The sequence below is a fragment of the Podarcis cretensis genome (genome assembly GCF_951804945.1).
Source record: "Podarcis cretensis genome assembly, chromosome: 7".
Taxonomy (NCBI): domain Eukaryota; kingdom Metazoa; phylum Chordata; class Lepidosauria; order Squamata; family Lacertidae; genus Podarcis; species Podarcis cretensis.
In genome coordinates, this window is record NC_137176.1 from 83,576,393 (window position 1) to 83,595,442 (window position 19,050).

Below are 19,050 nucleotides of genomic sequence, written 5' to 3' on the forward strand. Positions count from 1 at the left end.
GCTGCCATAAATAACCATAATTACGGGTGAACTCTGAGCATTTGAGCATGGTGTGGAAAGTACAGCTTCTCTCGCCGATGTGCAGCGAGTTTTCCTTTAAGGATCTTCTGGCTGAAGGCAATACAGTGCGAAGGAGGAGGTGTGGGACGAATCACTCAAAGGAAGGGGAAGGGAAAAGAAAAAAGAAAAAAAAGGCAGGAAAAGTTACTCCCGAAGAAAAATGCAGGGCTCGTCCTTTACCCTGACGTCAGATCTGTCTTCAATAAAACCTCCCTTGGAGCCCAAAGGAAAAAGTCAGACCCACTGTCAACCTCGGCTGCGCTCCGCATTCCCTCAAAGAGGTGCCTAATTTGTTCCAAAAGGAGTTTTATTTTTTTTCCTTTTTAAAAGATCTGGGTTCAATCAATGTCTTTCATCCTGGCTTCCAGTGATGAAGTGGCTTTTGCCCTGGATTCTAGCAACCAACGGCATTCTGCAGGTGGGTCTTCTCCTTTTTCCTCTTGTTTCCCAAATGTTTGTTTTTTGCAACCTGGATGAAAAAAATGCAAAAGGCTGTTTTCTACAGGATGGGTGGCGGATAATGCAAGAACAGAAACCCTGCGTATCTTACCAGCAATAGAGTTTGGGGAAAGAAGCAGATGAAAAGAGGGGGAGATGTCTGGTCTGGTGAGGAAGCAAAGCCCTCTTCAAAATGCATTGTGCCCCAGAGGGAATATGTTGAGGTTTTCTTGACAGCTCAAATGATGATTGAGTGATGTGGGAAGGAAGAACTCAGGGACAGATCTAATTTCTGCGCAGATCTCGCCCTGTTCCACTGGGGTGGTCTTGAGATGCCAGGGTGACTTTTGAGAGTGCCCTGGTGTCCTCAAAAATATAAAATTGAGAAAAAGAACAGGAGATGCAAGAAGTGATATTCAGGGGGAAAGCTCAGCAGAGCCTAAAGGAGGAGACGGAGAATATTGTTTGGCTGCTGAGCGAGGGGGTAAGTGAGCCCCCAGACACACCACACGTGGCAGCAGCTGTGGGGATGATGCAGCGCCGGGAAATGAAAGCAAAGAGGGGTCAGCAAAACTGCAAATGCTTTGCATCTGGTGGGAGCACTGGAAAAAAAGCGGTGCAAAAGTGATCTGGCCAAAGAGCTTGCAGGAGAGAGTGAAGCGGTTCAAAGAAGCAGGCAGTGTTTTTGTTCATCGTGAAGATTTACACCGGACAGCTTTTTCAGATGCCCATCCCAGGGCAGTGTCAAAACCAGGTAGGGAAATAGGAGAAACTGCCTCATGACATGCAGTCTGGACACTGGGCATGCAACGTGTTACTTCAAATAATGTTGAGTAATGTGCAGTTTTCTTTTATGCTTGGAATATGCTTTTGCAGTGGGAGGTGATATATCAGTTTCCTGGGATGCTCAGGCAGGAGAGCTGGCAAGGCAGAGTGGCAGCCTTGCAGGTTCTCTGGGGCTCTGCAAAGCACATTCAGTCGTCGTCCATCATTGGCAAGCAAGAGAGGGCTAGGGATGTGTACTACTACTCGGCAGATTTTACTTAAGGAACAGGAACAGCAGCCGCCAACAAGTTCTTTATACCGCCATTCCTAAACTGACCCATTGTGGAGCAGCAAGCAGCAGGAAGAGTCTATCTTAGGAGCAAGAAAAACAGAAACTCTTTACAAGGGCCAATCAAAGAATAGCTCCTGGAGATTTTTTATTTTTTAAAAAAGAAATTGGAGCTTTCAAAATCATAGGAATGACGATGAATAATGGCACAGTCCCAGGAACAAGGGAACTAAGGCCCTTTTTACATCCTATCCGTGGCCCTAATTGCATTACAGTCATATCTTGGATCTCAAACACCTTGGCTCCTGAACAAATCGGCTCCTGAACGATCGAAACCTGGAACTGAGTGTTCTGGTTTTTGAACGTTCTTTTGGAAGCCGAACATTCAACAGGGCTTCTGTGGCTTCCGATTGGCTGCAGGAGCTTCCTGCAGCCAATCAGAAGCCATGCTTTGGTTTCCAAACGTTTTGGAAATCGAACGGACTTCCAGAACAGATGCCGTTCGACTTCCAAGGTACGACTGTACTTGCAAACAGGCTGTCATTGCTACCTTGTTTAATGACAGGCATGCATAGCTGTCAACTTTCCCCTTTTTAAAAGGGAAATTCCCTTATTCTGAATAGGATTTCTTGCAAGAAAAGGGAAACGTTGACAGCTATGCAGACATGGGACAGTGTCATTTGCACTGAGACTGCAGTGCACGGACAGAGGAGGTTTAACCCTTCACGCCAGCCACGATCTTGATGAAAATCCCCATTGCAAGCTTTTCTCCATAAGCATCAGGGATTCCCAATTCCCACCTGCAGCCGGCAGAGACCGAAAAGGCTCTCAGTTGTGATTTGAGGGACATAAGCAACACTGACCCAATGAAAGCAGCCTCTGCAAAGCTGTCTTTGCAGCCCCTCTATCAATGGCACAGCCTCTCTCCTTCTCCCTCCTGGGCACTGATCAAAAAGAGCATCGTCCTGGGACGATGCCTTATACTCAGTCCATCCAGCTCAGTCCTCCAGGTTTACCAGGAAGCTATTTTTCCCTGGTCCTACCACTAGGGGTCAGACCCAGGACCGTCTGCACTCAAAGCAGATGTTCTCCCATTGAGCTATGGTCCTTCCCCTACAGCTGCCCCTCCACTTGTTCTCTATGGATGAGCTGGCTCTGTGGGCGGAGTCATCGCGAGCCACTCTGCTTTTCTCCCTCTTGCTTCTGCCATTGTTTATTTCTAGAAATATGCCTTTAAATGGCAAAAACAGTTGTGTCCATGTATAAAATTCATTTCATTAAATGTATACACTGCTTGAGTGTAAAAAACACCCCCCCCCAAAAAAAAAAACACACCCTCAAAGCTGTTTGCAGAAAGATAAAGGTAAAGGGACCCCTGAACATTAGGTCCAGTCTTGGCCGACTCTGGGGTTGCGGCGCTCATCTCGCTTTATTGGCAAAGGGAGCCGCCGTACAGCTTCCGGGTCATGTGGCCAGCATGACTAAGCCACTTCTGGCGAACCAGAGCAGCGCACGGAAACACCGTTTACCTTCCCAACTCCTTGCACTTTGACGTGCTTTTGAACTGCTAGGTTGGCAGGAGCAGGGACCAAGCAACGGGAGCTCACCCCGTCGCGGGCATTCCAACCGCCGACCTTCTGTTCGGCAAGCCCTAGGCTCTGTGGTTTAACCCACAGCGCCACCCACGTCCCTGTTTGCAGAAAGATAGAACAAGAAAATCAAGAAAAATGACAATACAGTGTTTTCGACCAGTGTGTTGTGGCACCCTGGGGTGCCTTGAATGATGGTCAGGGGTGCCGCGGGAAACACTGACCTCTGTCCCTCTTTCTTTCCCTCCCTTTTTCTGATGCCCTCTCGCATCTCTGCCTCCCAAAAGCTTGCACAGCTGTTTGTTGCAGCAGCCCTAGCTATAAGCTCATCAGGCGAATGGGGCCTCTTGGACTGGCCAGGGGGTGCTTCCCAGGGCCCCGTGGGGCAGTGTGAGGAGGCACCTCTCTTTGGGGTGGGGTGGGCATCTGAGAGACAAGGGTTGGCAGTTGCAGCTGCCCAAGGATAAGGGAGAGGAAAGAACACTGAGGCAGTGGCGTAGCGTGGGGGGTGCAGGGGGGCCTGGCCGCACCGGGCGCAACATCTGGGGGTTAGGGTTAGGGGGCGCAAATCCACGGGTTAGGGGGTGCAAATTACTTGCCTTGCCCCGGGTGCTGACAACCCACGCTACGCCACTGCACTGAGGGAACCCTTCACAAGGGAAGGTGTTTGAAAAAGGGTGAGAGGCTGTTGGCTCTGCAGGCAAGGTGTGATGTAACTGGGCTCCCGAGCCCCACAGAGGTGCCGCAGAAAGAATGCAGTTGGTCAAGGGAGCCTTGGACCTGAAAAAGGTTGAAATCCTCTGCTCTAAAACAATACAAAAAAATAAAAGACTAATACAGATTAAAAATTGCATCAGCATTTCTAAATACAGTGGTACCTCGGGTTACATACGCTTCAGGTTACAGACTCCGCTGACCCAGAAATATTACCTCGGGTTAAGAACTTTGCTTCAGGGTGAGAACAGAAATCGTGCTCCGGTGGTGCGGTGGCAGTTGGAGGCCCCATTAGCTAAAGTGGTGCTTCATGTTAAGAACAGTTTCAGGTTAAGAACAGACCTCCAGAACAAATTAAGTTCTTAACCCGAGGTACCACTGTACCTGGGTAAGCATAAAGGTAAAGGACCCCTGGACGGTTAAGTCCAGTCAAAGGTGACTATGGGGTTGTGGCAGCACTCATCTCACTTTCAGTCTGAGGGAGCCAGCATTTGTCCACGGACAGCTTTCTGGGTCATGTGGCCAGCATGACTAAACCGCTTCTGCTGCAACAGAACACCGTGACAAACCAGAGCATATGGAAACGCTGTTCACCTTCCCACTGGAGCGGTACCTATTTATCCGCTTGCACTGGCGTGCTTTCGAACTGCTAGGTTGGCAGAAGCAGGGACCGAACTACGGGAGCTCACCCTGTCACAGGGATTCGAACTGCCGACCTTCCAATCGGCAAGCCCTAGGCTCAGTGGTTGCCTAAACAAGCATGCTTTTATCAGGTGCCTAAAAAACCACAGTGAAGATGCCTGCTTGAGATCAAGAGGCAGGGAGTTCCAAAGTTCAGGTGCTGCAGCAGCAAACAATTGAGTGCTTACAAATGCAGAGCAGGTATTATGTGGTAATTGTAGCAGACCTGATTCCTCCAGCTGAAGAGGTTGAGTGGGCACATGTGGGGTAAGGCCACCTCATAGGTAAACTATATCTATATTCAGGGATTGCTGTTTCTAGCACTTTATTGTCATTGTCCCATACAGAGCAACAAAATTGAAAATCAACACCAGACATTCGGAAACCAACAAGCCTGCTATCCCAGCTATCCCAGCCTGGTTAACCCCCTAAAAACTCTGATACCCCATAATTAAATACAATATGCTCCCATAAAGACTTCTTACACTGCATTTAAAACCAAAATCGCATTTGGGTAGAAACTGTTTCTCAGGCAGCTAGTCCTAGTCTTTATAACCCTGTACCTTCTTCCAGAAGGCAGAAGCTGAAAGAGATCATTTCCGGGGTGTGCACTATCCTGCACTATCTCTGCAGCTTTCTTATGGCACCTGGAAGCGTAGATTTGATCCAAGGTGGGAAGAGTGCACCCAATTATTCTCTCCGCAGTCTTTACAACCCTGGTTTTGCATAGAAGCAAGTGTTCTTCCACTGCTGTGGCTCTTCTGTGGCTCATCATGTGTGTGTGTGTGTGTGTGTGTGTGTGTGAGAGAGAGAGAGAGAGAGAGAGAGAGAGAGAGAGAGAGAGAGGCATTGCTCTGTGTTCAAGATGTCTGCGGATTCACATATTACCTTCTTTATAGACTGAGAATCCCAAAGCTGGGACAAGTCCTGACGCGAAGCTATTTTTACAGACTCAACTTCACCCTTCCTCATTTTCCATTTCACTTCATTGATTAGACTTATTCGTCGCCTGTCTCCCAAAGGTCTCCAAGCGACTTGCATCAAAAAAAGGGAAAAGGGGTGAGGTGGGGAAAGGATATTCAATATATATTACCATAGAGGAGGAAAGCAGGGGGAATACATTAGTCGTTCATATAATATAAGAACCATAAAACTCAAATAACAAACAAAGAAATAACCCCTGTTTAATTCCCCTGCATTTATTTCATGATAAGCATGTATAGCAGAAACAGCCAGGGTGGGGTCCTCCAGATCACTGGCAATCATCCCTAACCATTGGCCATGCTGGCTGGACTCATGGGAACTATACCAGTTGCACTGGCTCCTGGTGGAGTACAGGATCAGGTTTAAGGTGCTGGTTTTAACATTTAAAGCCCTATACGGCCTAGGACCCTCGTACCTACGGGACCGCCTCTCCTGGAATGTCCCATGGAAGACCTTACGGTCTTCAAACAAAAACTTCTTGGAGGTCCCGGGCCACAGGTAGGTTAGGCTGGCCTCAGCCAGAGCCAGGGCTTTTTCGGCTGTGGCCCCAATCTGGTGGAACGTTCTCTCACAAGAGACTAGGGCCCTGCGGGATTTGATATCTTTCCGCATGGCCTGCAAGACAGAGCTGTTCCACCAGGCCTTTGGCCAAGGCACAGTTTGACCCCCTCCTTTGGTAATCCTCAGAGAACTCTAGCCCAATGGGTGCCATTAATTTAATTCTGAATTGATTTTAGAATGAATTGATTCTAGAATGCATTTCAATTAATTGTTTGTGATTTTATGTAAACTGTTACTTTTACTGTTGTTAGCCACTCTGAGCTCGGCTTCAGCTGGGGAGAGCAGGATATAAATACATCTTATTTTTATTTTTATTATTTTTATTATTTTTATTATTTTTATTATTTTTATTATTTTTATTATTTTTATTATTTTTATTATTTTTATTATTTTTATTATTACAATACTGAGAACCACTAATTCACAAGTAAACAAACATAAACAAATCCTCATCCTCCCCTTAGTCCAAAAATCATTCACCTCAAGCCAACAATCTCCCCCCTTTAAACTCTCCACCCAGAAGTCTGATGTCAAGGCCAGCTGTTGCAACTCAGTGGGTGGGGGGGTCCATTGTCCCCCAGGGGTGGTCCAGCATCTTTCCTCTTTCTTCAGGGGGAACAGTAGCAAAGCAAGACCCACAGCCTTGGGCTTGGCTCACTTCCTTGAGTTTTGCACGTGCCATTGATTTCTCTGCCGTGGATATCACAGGCTGATGCAGAGACGACAGACCCTCCAAGTGTCCCTATTTTCCAGGGACAGTCCCGGATTTACAGAAGCTGCCCAGGTTTCTGATTTGATCCCGGAAGGTCCCGGTTTTCCTTAGGACACCCCAATTTCCAATGTAGAAATGTTGGAGGGTATGGAATAGAATGTCCTTACTTTCATTGGGGAAATGTTGGAGGCTCTGGAGACTAGTTCAAGTACAAACCTCCCCACCTGTAAAATGGGTACTTCCCCTACCCTCAGAATATACTTAATTCCTTAACGGTATGCTAGAAGTGTGTGGCATGACTTGAGTATGTGACTCACGTAAAGCATCCAAATCAGCTTTCTGCGTAAAAATATATAGACATAAAACACATTCGCGAGCAGAAATCTCAGAAGTAGCCAATAGATGTCAAGGGACTACAACTCCCATGAATCCAGCCAGCATGGCCAATGGTTAGGGATGATGGCCAGTGAACTGGAGGACCTCACACTGGCTGTTTCTGCGATACATGCTTATCATGAAACAAATGCAGGGGAATTAAACAGGGGTTATTTCTGAGTAGACATGCATTTGATTGCACCCAAACTATTAAATGGAAACCAAGCAGCGAAAAGAGCGATATGCCCTGCTAACGTAATAAGGGGAGTGGACTTAGGAATTCAGCTGGGCTCCAATCTACACACATGTAGCTATTAGGTACACAATGTTTATTCTCTTTTATAGATAATTATTTGCCCAATGAGGCAGAGGAGCATGCTGACTCTTGCAACGAAACATGTCTCGCTTCCGGGACGTCTGCGATCTAGCAGACTAAACAATTTCAGCAGAAAATACTCTAGACATCCTGCCGGTGAGTGGGAGGGGGGATGGAGTAAATATGTGGCATTATTTTTATTTTTACCCAAGCGTAAGGCAGCACCTCCCACTCCGCGGACTTCAAACATGCTTGCTAATCTCCTTTCATTCTGTGCCAAATTTCCCCTGTACGTAACCTCGGCTCTGCTGAAACATCCCACATTCAAACAGCGGGAAAGGTCACTTGCTGTTAATCGGAGCTGGATCCAGTCCTTTCTTCTAAGAGCAAGAATGGAGAGCTGTTTCATTATCCACACAACCATTCGGAAAGGGTTGATAGTGTCTTGAGCAGCGTGTGGAATTTGAGTGTGGAATCTGAACTCGGATCCGCTGGTGTATACTAGTGTTGGGTGATATTGATAAATTATATCCGGAGCAGCTGAGCTGCATTCCAGATATCGTGATTTATCAGCATATTGTGGTAATTAGATGCTGATATCTTCTTTGGTTGGTCCATGGGGTCACGAAGAGTCGGACACGACTAAACGACTAAACAACAACATCTTCTTTGGCGATCACTCATAGCCGAGTCAGATTATCTTCCATAAACATGGTTTTAAAAGTGAGTCCGTAAGTGACTGTGGAGGCCAATTCTGGATCCACATGTCCTTCCACATAGGTTTCCAGGCAGAAGTTGATTATGGTGAGGGTTTGCCAAGTGTGCCTTCCTCTTAGCATGTTTCTCCCTTTTGTCCTGAGTTTGAGCGTCTTCAAAGCCCATGACACCTTTGGTAAAAGGCTGTTCTCCAACTGGAGCGCTCACAGGCCAGTGTTTCCCAGTTGCCAATGTTTATACTACATTTTTTTTAAGATTTGCCTTGAGACAGTCTTTAAACTTCTTTTGTTGACCACCAGAATTACACTTTCCATTTTTAAATTCAAAATAGAATGAAATTAAATTCAAAATAGAACGTTGCTTTGGAAGACAAGAATCAGGCATCCGCTGCTGATATATTACGCTGCTGAAAACCAAATATTGCCCAGCCCTAGTCTATACCCAAGATTCTGTCTGGTGTAAAGGTAAAAAACAAACTAAAGGGCCTCTGGATGCTGAAGTCCAGTCAAAGGTGACTATGGGATGTGGTGCTCATCTTGCTTTTCAGGCCAAGGAAGCAGGCGTTTGTCCACAGACAGTTTTCTGGCTCATGTGGCCAGCAGGACTAAACCGCTTCTGGTGCAATGGAACACTGGGATGAATATCCATCTCTTGCCCTACCATTAGGTAAAGCAGTGGTCAGGACTTTGGAGCTCTCAAATTTCAGTGGTGCCCTGTGCGATGCTAAAACATGGTGCACCCCCCCCCCCAGCTCTCACTCTCCATTCTACAGCATTGCTGTGGCGCCCCCTACTGCTGTGGAGGAACTCCCACTTCGCTCAAAAGAGGCCAGCCCAACTCTACAAATCTGTGGTTCTGTAATTTCTGTATCTATAGCCTTAATCGTTGTCCTCTTGCCTCAAGGTCACCAGTGCAATTGGGACAGATCTGGACTGAGAGCCATGTATATATGGGCTTTTTAATTGCACAAGCAATTCCTTTTTTTAAAAAAAAAAAATGCCACTTTTTATATGCTTGTAGCTAGGAGGGGAGTTTGAATTGTGAGCCACTTTGAGTCCTGGTTCTGGGGGAAAGGCAGGATATATTATGTGGGGAGAAGATGGTTAGGGGGATATAACGCTTTGTCTCCCACTATGGATCAAGGCCCCTATTTGCTTCAATTTCCTATGCAGATTGAAACTCTCCTGTTCTTGCTACTATCCTGATCCATATCTGTGCTTGCAACCTGTGTGCCAAAATAACTCCTGCATGTTAGGGGACAAATATCAAGCTAGCATCTTGCCGGTTTTGGACCAGAATACATTAGCAGCACCATATCCTGCTATGCTCTCAAGTGAAACTCAAGGAAGATGTGGCCTGTGAATTTTTATTTTTAAAGAAGAACCAAAGCAACTAGATACCCCGGCAAAAAGTTTTCACCTGCAACCCTGCCCTCCTTCATTCTCAGTCTAGTCTTTCAAGTAAAGTGTGGCCTCAATTTTGCCTCAATGCTGCCCCCTTATGTTTAAATGTTTCTCTTTCTTTCTTTCTTTCTTTCTTTCTTTCTTTCTCTCTTTCTTTTTATCAGGGGTCAGCAAACTTTTTCAGCAGGGGGCCGGTCCACTGTCCCTCAGACCTTGTGTGGGCGGCAGAAATGTATTTTTTTGGGGAGGGAAGGAATGAACAAATTCCTATGCCCCACAAATAACCCAGGGATGCATTTTAAATAAAAGGACACATTCTACTCATGTAAAAACATGCTGATTCCAGGACCGTCCGCAGACCAGATTTAGAAGGTGATTGGGCCGGATCTGGCCCCCAGGCCTTAGTTTGCCTACCCCTGCTTTTTATGACACTTCTTGCATCACAATAAAAGGCAAACTTTGTTATTGATTAGTTGTTTAGTCGTGTCCGACTCTTCGTGAACCCATGGACCTGAGCACGCCAGGCACTCCTGTCTTCCACTGCCTCCCACAGTTTGGTCAAACTCATGCTGGTAGCTTCGAGAACACTGTCCAACCATCTCGTCCTCTGTCATCCCCTTCTCCTTGTGCCCTCCATCTTTCCCAACATCAGGGTCTTTTCCAGGGAGTCTTCTTTTCTCATGAGGCGGCCAAAGTATTGGAGCCTCAGCTTCAGGATCTGTCATTCCAGTGAGCACTCAGGGCTGATTTCCTTTAGAATGGATAGGTTTGATCTTCTTGCAGTCCATGGGATTCTCAAGAGTCTCCTCCAGCACATAATTCAAAAGCATCAATTCTTCATCGATCAGCCTTCTTGATGGTCCAGCTCTCACTTCCATACATCACTACTGGGAAAACCATAGCTTTTACTATACGGACCTTTGTCGGCAAGGTGATGTCTCTGTGTTTTAAGATGCTGTCTAGGTTTGTCATTGCTTTTCTCCCAAGAACCAGGCATCTTTCAATTTCGTGACTGCTGGTCACCATCTGCAGTGATCACAGAGCCCAAGAAAGTAAAATCTCTCACTGCCTCCATTTCTTCCCCTTCTATTTGCCAGGAGGTGATGGGCCCAGTGGCCATGACCTTAGTTTTTTTTATGTTGAGCTTTGGACCATATTTTGTGCTCTCCTCTTTCACCCTCATTAAAAGGCAAACTAATTACACACACATACACACACACACACACAAAGTAAAAATGAAGGAGGAAAAAAAAGAATAGAGAAAAGATAGAAGAGATGGATAAGCACAGAATCCTATCTCACAGATACATCTTAACTTTTGTCCCTCTCTTCTCCCAGCCTCTCACTTCCTGGGTGGGAGCGAAAGAGAAACTCTATGTTCCCCGCAACCAGTGAAATGGTTCCATTTGCAAAAGGAACTGAGATGCAATGAAAACCAAGTTACTTCGCAGCTGTCTGGGTGTGCCAGAATTCTACCCACTGTTTCTGTTTCAAACACGGAGTCCAGAACTAATAAGCAGAATCCAAAAGCCACAATTCTGAGCCCTTTTCTGGAGTCCACCAAGTGCAATCTCAGCCAAGGCAGCCTTGTTGACTAAATTTCCAGCTGAGGCTATTTCTGCACAGATCCCTGTGCTCTTTACAAGGTGAAGAAAAGGAGAATTACAAAAATTAAAAAAAAATAAAATGTACTGTTTGCTTTCAGGTTGCACTTTCTTGTTGCTACAGCTGCATGTGTTCTACCTAGATAAACAGCTCGACTAGAAACAGGGCATTAAAAGTGGAGAACGTTTCTTAAACCTTCTGCCCTAATGCTGGGTGAGATGCAGTCAAAATTCATTGCGTCCCCCTTCCCATTGATTTTGAGTTGGTAGATATTTAAGCCTTGTACAAAGGGTAGGTGACCTTTCTCAGCCGGAGGGCTACATTTCCTTCTGGGCAACTTTGAGAGGGCCATATTATTATTATTATTATTATTATTATTATTATTATTATTATTATTATATCAGCAGCCCCATCATTATTTGGATACTTCCTTTCATCCATAGAGCTCAGGACGGTTCACAACATGAAATCACAATACAGAAACTGCAAAATACGTAGTAAAAATAGTTGGTAATGGGCTATGAGGAACGGCATCACAAAATTCAACTCTGAAACCCTGGCAACGTCCTTCGTTCCTTGCAGCCCCTGACTTTTTGCAGACAACCATGTAATCAAGTCGTTGAGCTTTGAGGGAACACTTAAGTTAAGGAAAAACTTACCCCAGTCACATATCTTCAGGGAAATTCAACAGAAGAAGAATCTGAGCAGGTAGGGGAAATGGCTGTATAGGGTGATGCTTATTGCATGCAACAGACTATCTGTCAAAAAAGGAGGAGGAGGAGATGGAGCAATGGACGTAAAGCTTGCTTTTCTACATTAGGGTAATTCTTGCACATGCTCAAACAGCCCTTTCTGCTCTCCAACCAGGGAAGCAAGAGGAATCATGGGAATTCAGGGTCGTCCCACAGCCAGGAGAGAAGGCAGGAAGGTTCAAAGTAGGACCAGTGAAGGGTTTGCCTTGGGCTGGGGGTGTAACCTGGAAAGGCTTTCAAGGGCCTATTACTAATTACTTATTCTTATTCTTATTCTTATTCTTATTCTTATTATTAACAATAATAATAATAACAATAATAATAATTAATTATTATTGATTATTATTATTGACCCATACCCTCCGACATTTAGCCTGTAAAAGGGGACTGAGAGGAGATATGCTAGCCATCTTCAAATATCTCAAGGGCTGTCACCTGGAAGAGGGAATAAGCTTGCCTTCTGTTATGTATTCAGTGGTCTGTGTTTGCCTGAGCCTGAGTCTGGACTAAGGATTCTGAGCTCCTGATTCGATACAAGATGTCCAATCACAGAACATTTCAGGATTTGGGCCACTGCCATTGGCCCTTGAACTCTGAGTCTTGATTTGCAGCTTGGAAGTTTAGACAGCCAATCACGCTGGGAGTGGGAGTGGCCCAGGCTTTCAGGAATGTATATAAGCAGTAGCTTTGCCCCTGTTTCCCAGTTATGTAGTTCAATAAAGGCTCTTGCTGTTACCACTGTGTCTTGCCTCGTGGGGACCCACCTACACTTCACATTCTCCTGCCCTAGAGGGTAGGACTCGAATCCATGGCTTCAAGTTACAAGGAAGGAAATTCCAACTAAACATCATATAATAATAATAATAATTTATTATTTGTACCCCGCCCATCTGGCTGGGTCTCCCCAGCCACTCTGGGCGGCTTCCATAAAAACCAAAAATACACTAAAATATCACAGATTAAAAACTTCCCTGAACAGGGCTGCCTTAAGATGTCTTCTGAATGTCAGGTAGTTATTTATTGCTTTGACATCTGATGGGAGGGCGTTCCACAGGGCAGGCGCCACGACCGAGAAGGCCCTCTGCCTGGTTCCCTGTAGCTTTGCTTCTCGCAATGAGGGAACCGCCAGAAGGCTCTCGGCGCTGGACCTCAGCGTCCGGGCAGAACGATGGAGGTGGAGACGCTCCTTCAGGTATACTGGGCCGAGGCCGTTTAGGGCTTTAAAGGTCAACACCAGCACTTTGAATTGTGCTCGGAAACGTACTGGGAGCCAATGTAGGTCTTTCAAGACCGGTGTTATGTGGTCTTGGCGGCCGCCCCCAGTCACCAGTCTAGCTGCCGCATTCTGGATTAGTTGTAGTTTCTGGGTCACCTTCAAAGGTAGCCCCACGTAGAGCGCATTGCAGTAGTCCAAGCGGGAGATAACTAGAGCATGCACCACTCTGGCGAGACAGTCCGCAGGCAGGTAGGGTCTCAGCCTGCGTACCAGGTGGAGTTGGTAGACAGCTGCCCTGGATACAGAATTGACCTGCGCCTCCATGGACAGCTGTGAGTCCAAAATGACTCCCAGGCTGCGCACCTGGTCCTTCAGGGGCACAGTTACCCTATTCAGGACCAGGGCCCCCTGTCCCCCAAAAACAGTACTTCTGTCTTGTCAGGATTCAACCTCAATCCATTAGCCGCCATCCATCCTCCAACCGCCTCCAGGCACTCACACAGGACCTTCACCGCCTTCACTGGTTCTGATTTAAAAGAGAGGTAGAGCTGGGTATCATCTGCATATTGATGAACACCCAGCCCAAACCTCCTGATGATCCCTCCCAGCGGCTTCATATAGATGTTAAAAAACTTTCAGGAAAAACTTTCTGTTAAAAAACTTTCAGGAAAAACTTTCTGACAGTAAGAGCTGTTTGACTGTGGAATGGCCTCCCTCAGGAGATTGTGGCCTCTACTCCCTTGGAGGTTTTTATGCAGAGGTTGGAGGGCCAATCTGTTGAGTCCCAAAACTGGGATGCAAGTCTTCCCGTGTGAGTCATCCGCACAAGATCACGGAGCCCAAAAAATACACTTTTTTTCAGTGTTGTGCTCTCATGGTGCCCCAAAATGTATATTTTGGGGTGGCACACAATACCATGTCCCCCCCAAGTGTTTTTTGGGAGGAGAGATCACGGTAACCAAAATGGCCGCTGTGCTCTCATTGGGGGAAAATGGATGTCCCTTTTTCTTCGGGATGTTTGTGGGGTATGAGGGCTGCAAATTGTCAACGTGGGGAAGTGAACCAGGTATTCCCCAGTTCCTACATAAATCAAATACTGTTGGTGAAGAAACCCCAAATGGAAGGAGAATCAACAGCAAACTCTTCCCGTCTCCCCCTGCCCGTAACGCTGAATTCCTTCTCCCTGACCAAACAGAGAAAGAAGAAAATAAGTTGGGTGACTCTTCTGGGAAAACATACAAGAATGCTAAGCACTAAGTGCTTCTGCCAACCCAAGCAACCTTTTGACCAAGAAGAATGTATGTGGTCCTTCATTTCTCATTTTAATTAGATGTATGTGGGAATCTGGAACTCAAGAAAGACTTTCCCACATGCTTCCCACAGACATCTTTACCGCACAATGCAACTAGAAATCCATCTTGCATCTCAGTTAAAAATAGCAGCTTGGGCTAATCCAGCCATAAATCTCTATAGGCCAGTCTATATATTGCATCAACAAATGTAGCTTTTTTAAAAAATAAAAAGCTCTCTCTCTTTCTCTCGTTTCACTTGTCCTCCTTACAGCCTCGCTGGGTGGTCCCAAAAATTGCTCCTGAGGATCCTACAATCCTCCAGATTATGCATCTGGACCAATTAGGCTGGCTGTTGGGATGTGAATACATGCTAGGAGATGATATATTTATTAGGTATTATCCTTTCTTCCCCACATTTGTGAGTTCAGCAGGATACATCCCTTTGCAGCTTGAAAGGGAAGCTTAGATAGGATAGTTTTAGCCGTTTAGTTTAAGTAATCCAGGGATGGATGTACACACAGGGGGGCGGGAACTCTATAAATAAGTCAGACATTAGATCGTTATAACAATAATAACAAAAACCCCTATGGGAAAAGGTGTATAAAAATTTCCTGCTCTCTGGCGCCATCTGGTGTTGCATGTTTATAGTGCCTTCAAATCGTTGTTTCTTTACTAATGTAGCTGAGTCCCAGGACTTATTAGTTAGTCCCACTACATATTAGGAAGTCTCTATTGCCTTTTCAGGATGCGGGTGGTGCTGTGGTCTAAACCACAGAGCCTAGGGCTTGCCGATCAGAAGGTCGGCAGTTCAAATTCTCCTGACGGGGTGAGCTCCCGTTGCTCGGTCCCTCCTCCTGCCAACCTAGCAGTTTGAAAGCACGTCAAAGTGCAAGTAGATAAATAGGTACCTCTCTGGCGGGAAGGTAAACGGCGTTTCCATGCGCTGCTCTGGTTCACCAGAAGCGGCTTAGTCATGCTGGCCACATGACCCGGAAGCTGTACGCCGGCTCCCTCAGCCAATAAAGCGAGATGAGCGCCGCAACCCCAGAGTCGTCCACAACTGGACCTAACTGTCAGGGGTCCCTTTACCTTTATCTATTGCCTTTTCTGTGCCTGTTGAAGACCTTTCTCTCCCTGCAAGCCTTCTTTTATCCAGTGCAATTCTTTTCTAGAAAAAGAGGTGCCGGAACTCACCATGAACGCCTCCCTTGTTTTCTTATAATGGCAATGGCAACCAAATGAGAGGTGCCAAAACTGAGTTCTGGTGAGTTCTGGCTGCAAAAAAGCACTGCTTTTATCCCAGTTGATCTCTGGACTGGATCTAGACTTGTTTCTCGGGCATTTGAAATTGTACAGAGTTGTACAAATCAACAAGTGTCCGCTCCATGTTACAAACACATGTGCATTCATCCAGACAGCTTGTTCCTGTGTTCAGTGTAATGTGTGAGTAAGCCTATAGCAAAGGTGATGGGAGCTGGGAGTACAAGATCAGGAGACCTGTTGGTTCCCCATCCCTGATACATTGAACGGTGTCTTATTCCTCCAGAAGTATAACATTTTGTAATTCTGATTTTAGCTTGGCTGGTTCATGCTTTTTTTATTTTATTTTGGGTTGCATCTGCTGCTGTTGGGTGGTGGTCATACTGTATTTTTCTATTATAATTTTGGTTGCTAAAAGGAGGGTTGCAGACATCACCGCTAGTGAAACTTGCAATTGCAGGCTCAGAAAATATTTGCACCACTAGGTGGAGCCGCAAGAAAAGGCAACGGAGCCTGCAGCAAGTATCTCTTTGTCATACTACTATTTACTACTGGGTAATCATTGCCAATTATTTTCAACTGTCCCATTCCAGTGCTTTGCACAATGGTGAACAACAAAATAAGTTTTCCCTTTGCTTTGTCCCTTTGCAACAAAAATGGGTCATTTGCTAAATATAGCTTGCTTTCTAGTGGCACAAGAAGGGAGTCAGTTTTAAGAGATGGCAACTGTGCTTTCCTTCTAATCCACAAAAACACAGTGTTCACATCAGAGGAAGTAATAGTACTGCTCTATTTATGCTTTGGTGAAACCACACCTGGAATACTGTGTCCAGCTCTGGGTGCCACAATTTAAGAAGGATATTGACAAGCTGGAATGTATGCAGAAGAAGGCAAGCAAGATTATCAAGGGTCTGGAAACCAAGCCTGATGAGGAACAGTTGAGGGAATTGGGGAGGTCGCCATCTTGTCTGTTATCTCAAGCACTACCAGCTCTACCATTAGGCAGGTTGGGGTAGCGGCGTAGCGTGGGTTGTCAGCACCTGGGGCAAGGCAAGTAATTTGCGCCCCCTAACCCGGGGCAAGGCAAGTAATTTGCGCCCCTAACCCCTAACCTGCCGCCGCTGCCAGCTTCTTCTTGCTGCTGCCTGGTCTGGTCGGGTGTGGTTCTCTCCCGCGCTCAGCGCTGCGCTGGGCGGCCGCTGCACTGTCCCTCCCCCAGATAGTCCCCCCTCGCTCGCTCTCCGCTCTGCACAGTGGGCGGCAACCCGGCAGCTCGGATCGGATTCGCACAGCCAGCACTGTGAGAGAGAGTGAGTGAGCCAGGTAGGGGCAGAGAGCTGCGAGTGCGCCCCCAAAATGTTGCGCCCGGTGCGGTTGGCACCCCCTGCACCCCCCACGCTACGCCACTGGGTTGGGGCAGCCACCACCATTGGCAGATACTGAGAGATAGGGGGCTTCCCCTACTATTCCCCTAAACCCACCTGCCCTGCAACCCCTATCACAGTCTAATATTCTCAGATTCGTGGAGGATGCATCCTGGTCAGCCCAGCTGGGTTTTCTATGAGGAATCAGAGGGTGCCATCTTGTCCTTTGCATCAGACAGCAAAATATCTTGGGCTGCCTCTGACCTCAGGCAGCAAAATACATTGAGCAAGATCGGATGCTGGTTATTATTATTAATTAAGATCTACACACAGCTTTCTCATAGCTAGCTATCAACATCCCCAGTGTTACTTGTCTGCGTATGGGGTGGTTGAGGAATGATTCTGTTGCAGGCTTCTTCTTAATTAAGGTCCCTCTATATACTTAAAGGTAAAGGGACCCCTGACCATTAGGTCCAGTCGTGGCCGACTCTGGGGTTGCGGCACTCATCTCGCTTTATTGGCTGAGGGAGCCAGTGTACAGCATGACTAAGCCGCTTCTGGAGAACCAGAGCAGCGCACAGAAATGCCATTTACCTTCCCACTGGAGCGGTACCTATTTATCTACTTGCACTTTGATGTGGTTTCAAACTGCTAGGTTGGCAGGAGCTGGGACCGAGCAACGGGAGCTCACCCAGTTGCGGGGATTCAAACTGCCGACCTTCTGATCAGAAAGTCCTAGGCTCTGTGGTTTAACACTGAGTAAATTGTAAATTATTTGTGAATTATAAATAATTTGTAAATTATTACCATGCAGGGTTGTTGTAAGTGGATATAACCTGTTTCATTTTTACATCACATGAGCTCCTTGGAGGAAGGATAGAATACTTTGCTTTTAAGTAAGAAAAAGAGGAGAACTATTATTTGAAAGTATTATTCAGTAATCAATGGGGATCAAAATGAATTGCATGTTCTACGTGACCTTGGATTCACTTATGGTCTTCAGAAGACTGGATGAAAAGCTTCAAGAGAACCTGAAAACGATTAACTAAATGCTGTTAACAAAGGGAACCAACAAATTCCATGGCTGTGGTTGTGGGAACTCCTGCCTTTTAAGCAATGGGAATGAAATGTCCTTTCTAGTCCCTATGAAAATGGCATGATTAACTTTGCAATTGAAGCTTTAATTTTGGCATTAAAGGCCGGACCTTTTAAGGGTGAAAAAGCAAAAGCAGAACACTTTAGTAACTTTAGATCCCAGGACAGTGAACAAAACCCATAGCTAGCATGCAAGACAGACCAATGAATAGGGGGAAGGGACCGAAAATTGCCTGCGAGAACGCCAAGCTATATTCAATTCCTACAGTGACGTCCATTCCAGTTCTATCTCCTGAGAACTCACTCCTGGGGTAATTGTTCAGCAGAAAGGCACTGCTTTCCCTGACAGGTGCAAGAAGCTATTCCTCTTGGGAGCCATCCAAACTCACAGGTCAGGAGTAATCTTCTCACAGGAATAAGCAGAGGATATAGGTCAGGCCTTGGACTGATCCCTCCGGAACCGCCCAATGACCTGGGGAACATTTGCTCAGGGCAATCTACCCAACGGCAAACAATTGTGGCATTGCACCCCTTCCGCATCTCGAAGTGATGAAATTTCCAGGCCATCATGCAAAACAAACAAAAGTATGAATTGCAATGCATTGCATCCTGATGTTGCTACCGAATTGATGGATACTACCAAATTTCAGGCTGGAACATAGGAAGCATCCTTAAACTGGGTCAGCCTATTGATCTGCCCTGCTCAGCATCATAATATTGAATAGAAGCAGTGCTTCCCTGTTAAGCGTAATTGTTTAGTTGACACTGAAATGGAAATAACTCTCTGCGTGTTTGAATGTGTATTGTTGAAAGTTTAACTGGAAAATTCCATTGGGGTATATATATCCTAAAGCTAAGAAGG

The 19,050-nt window shown here is 46.2% G+C and overlaps 1 protein-coding gene across 1 annotated transcript in view; it reads left to right on the top strand.

Annotated features, from left to right (window-relative positions):
- Window positions 1-235: 235 nt before the first annotated feature.
- Window positions 236-19,050, top strand: part of CCN4 (cellular communication network factor 4) — a 31,966-nt gene continuing 13,151 nt past the window's right edge. Inside the window, exon 1 of the mRNA XM_079984452.1 lies at window positions 236-478. Within this exon, the coding sequence (XP_079840578.1) occupies window positions 431-478 (48 nt within the window). The 5' untranslated portion in view covers window positions 236-430. The remainder of the gene's footprint in view (window positions 479-19,050) is intronic.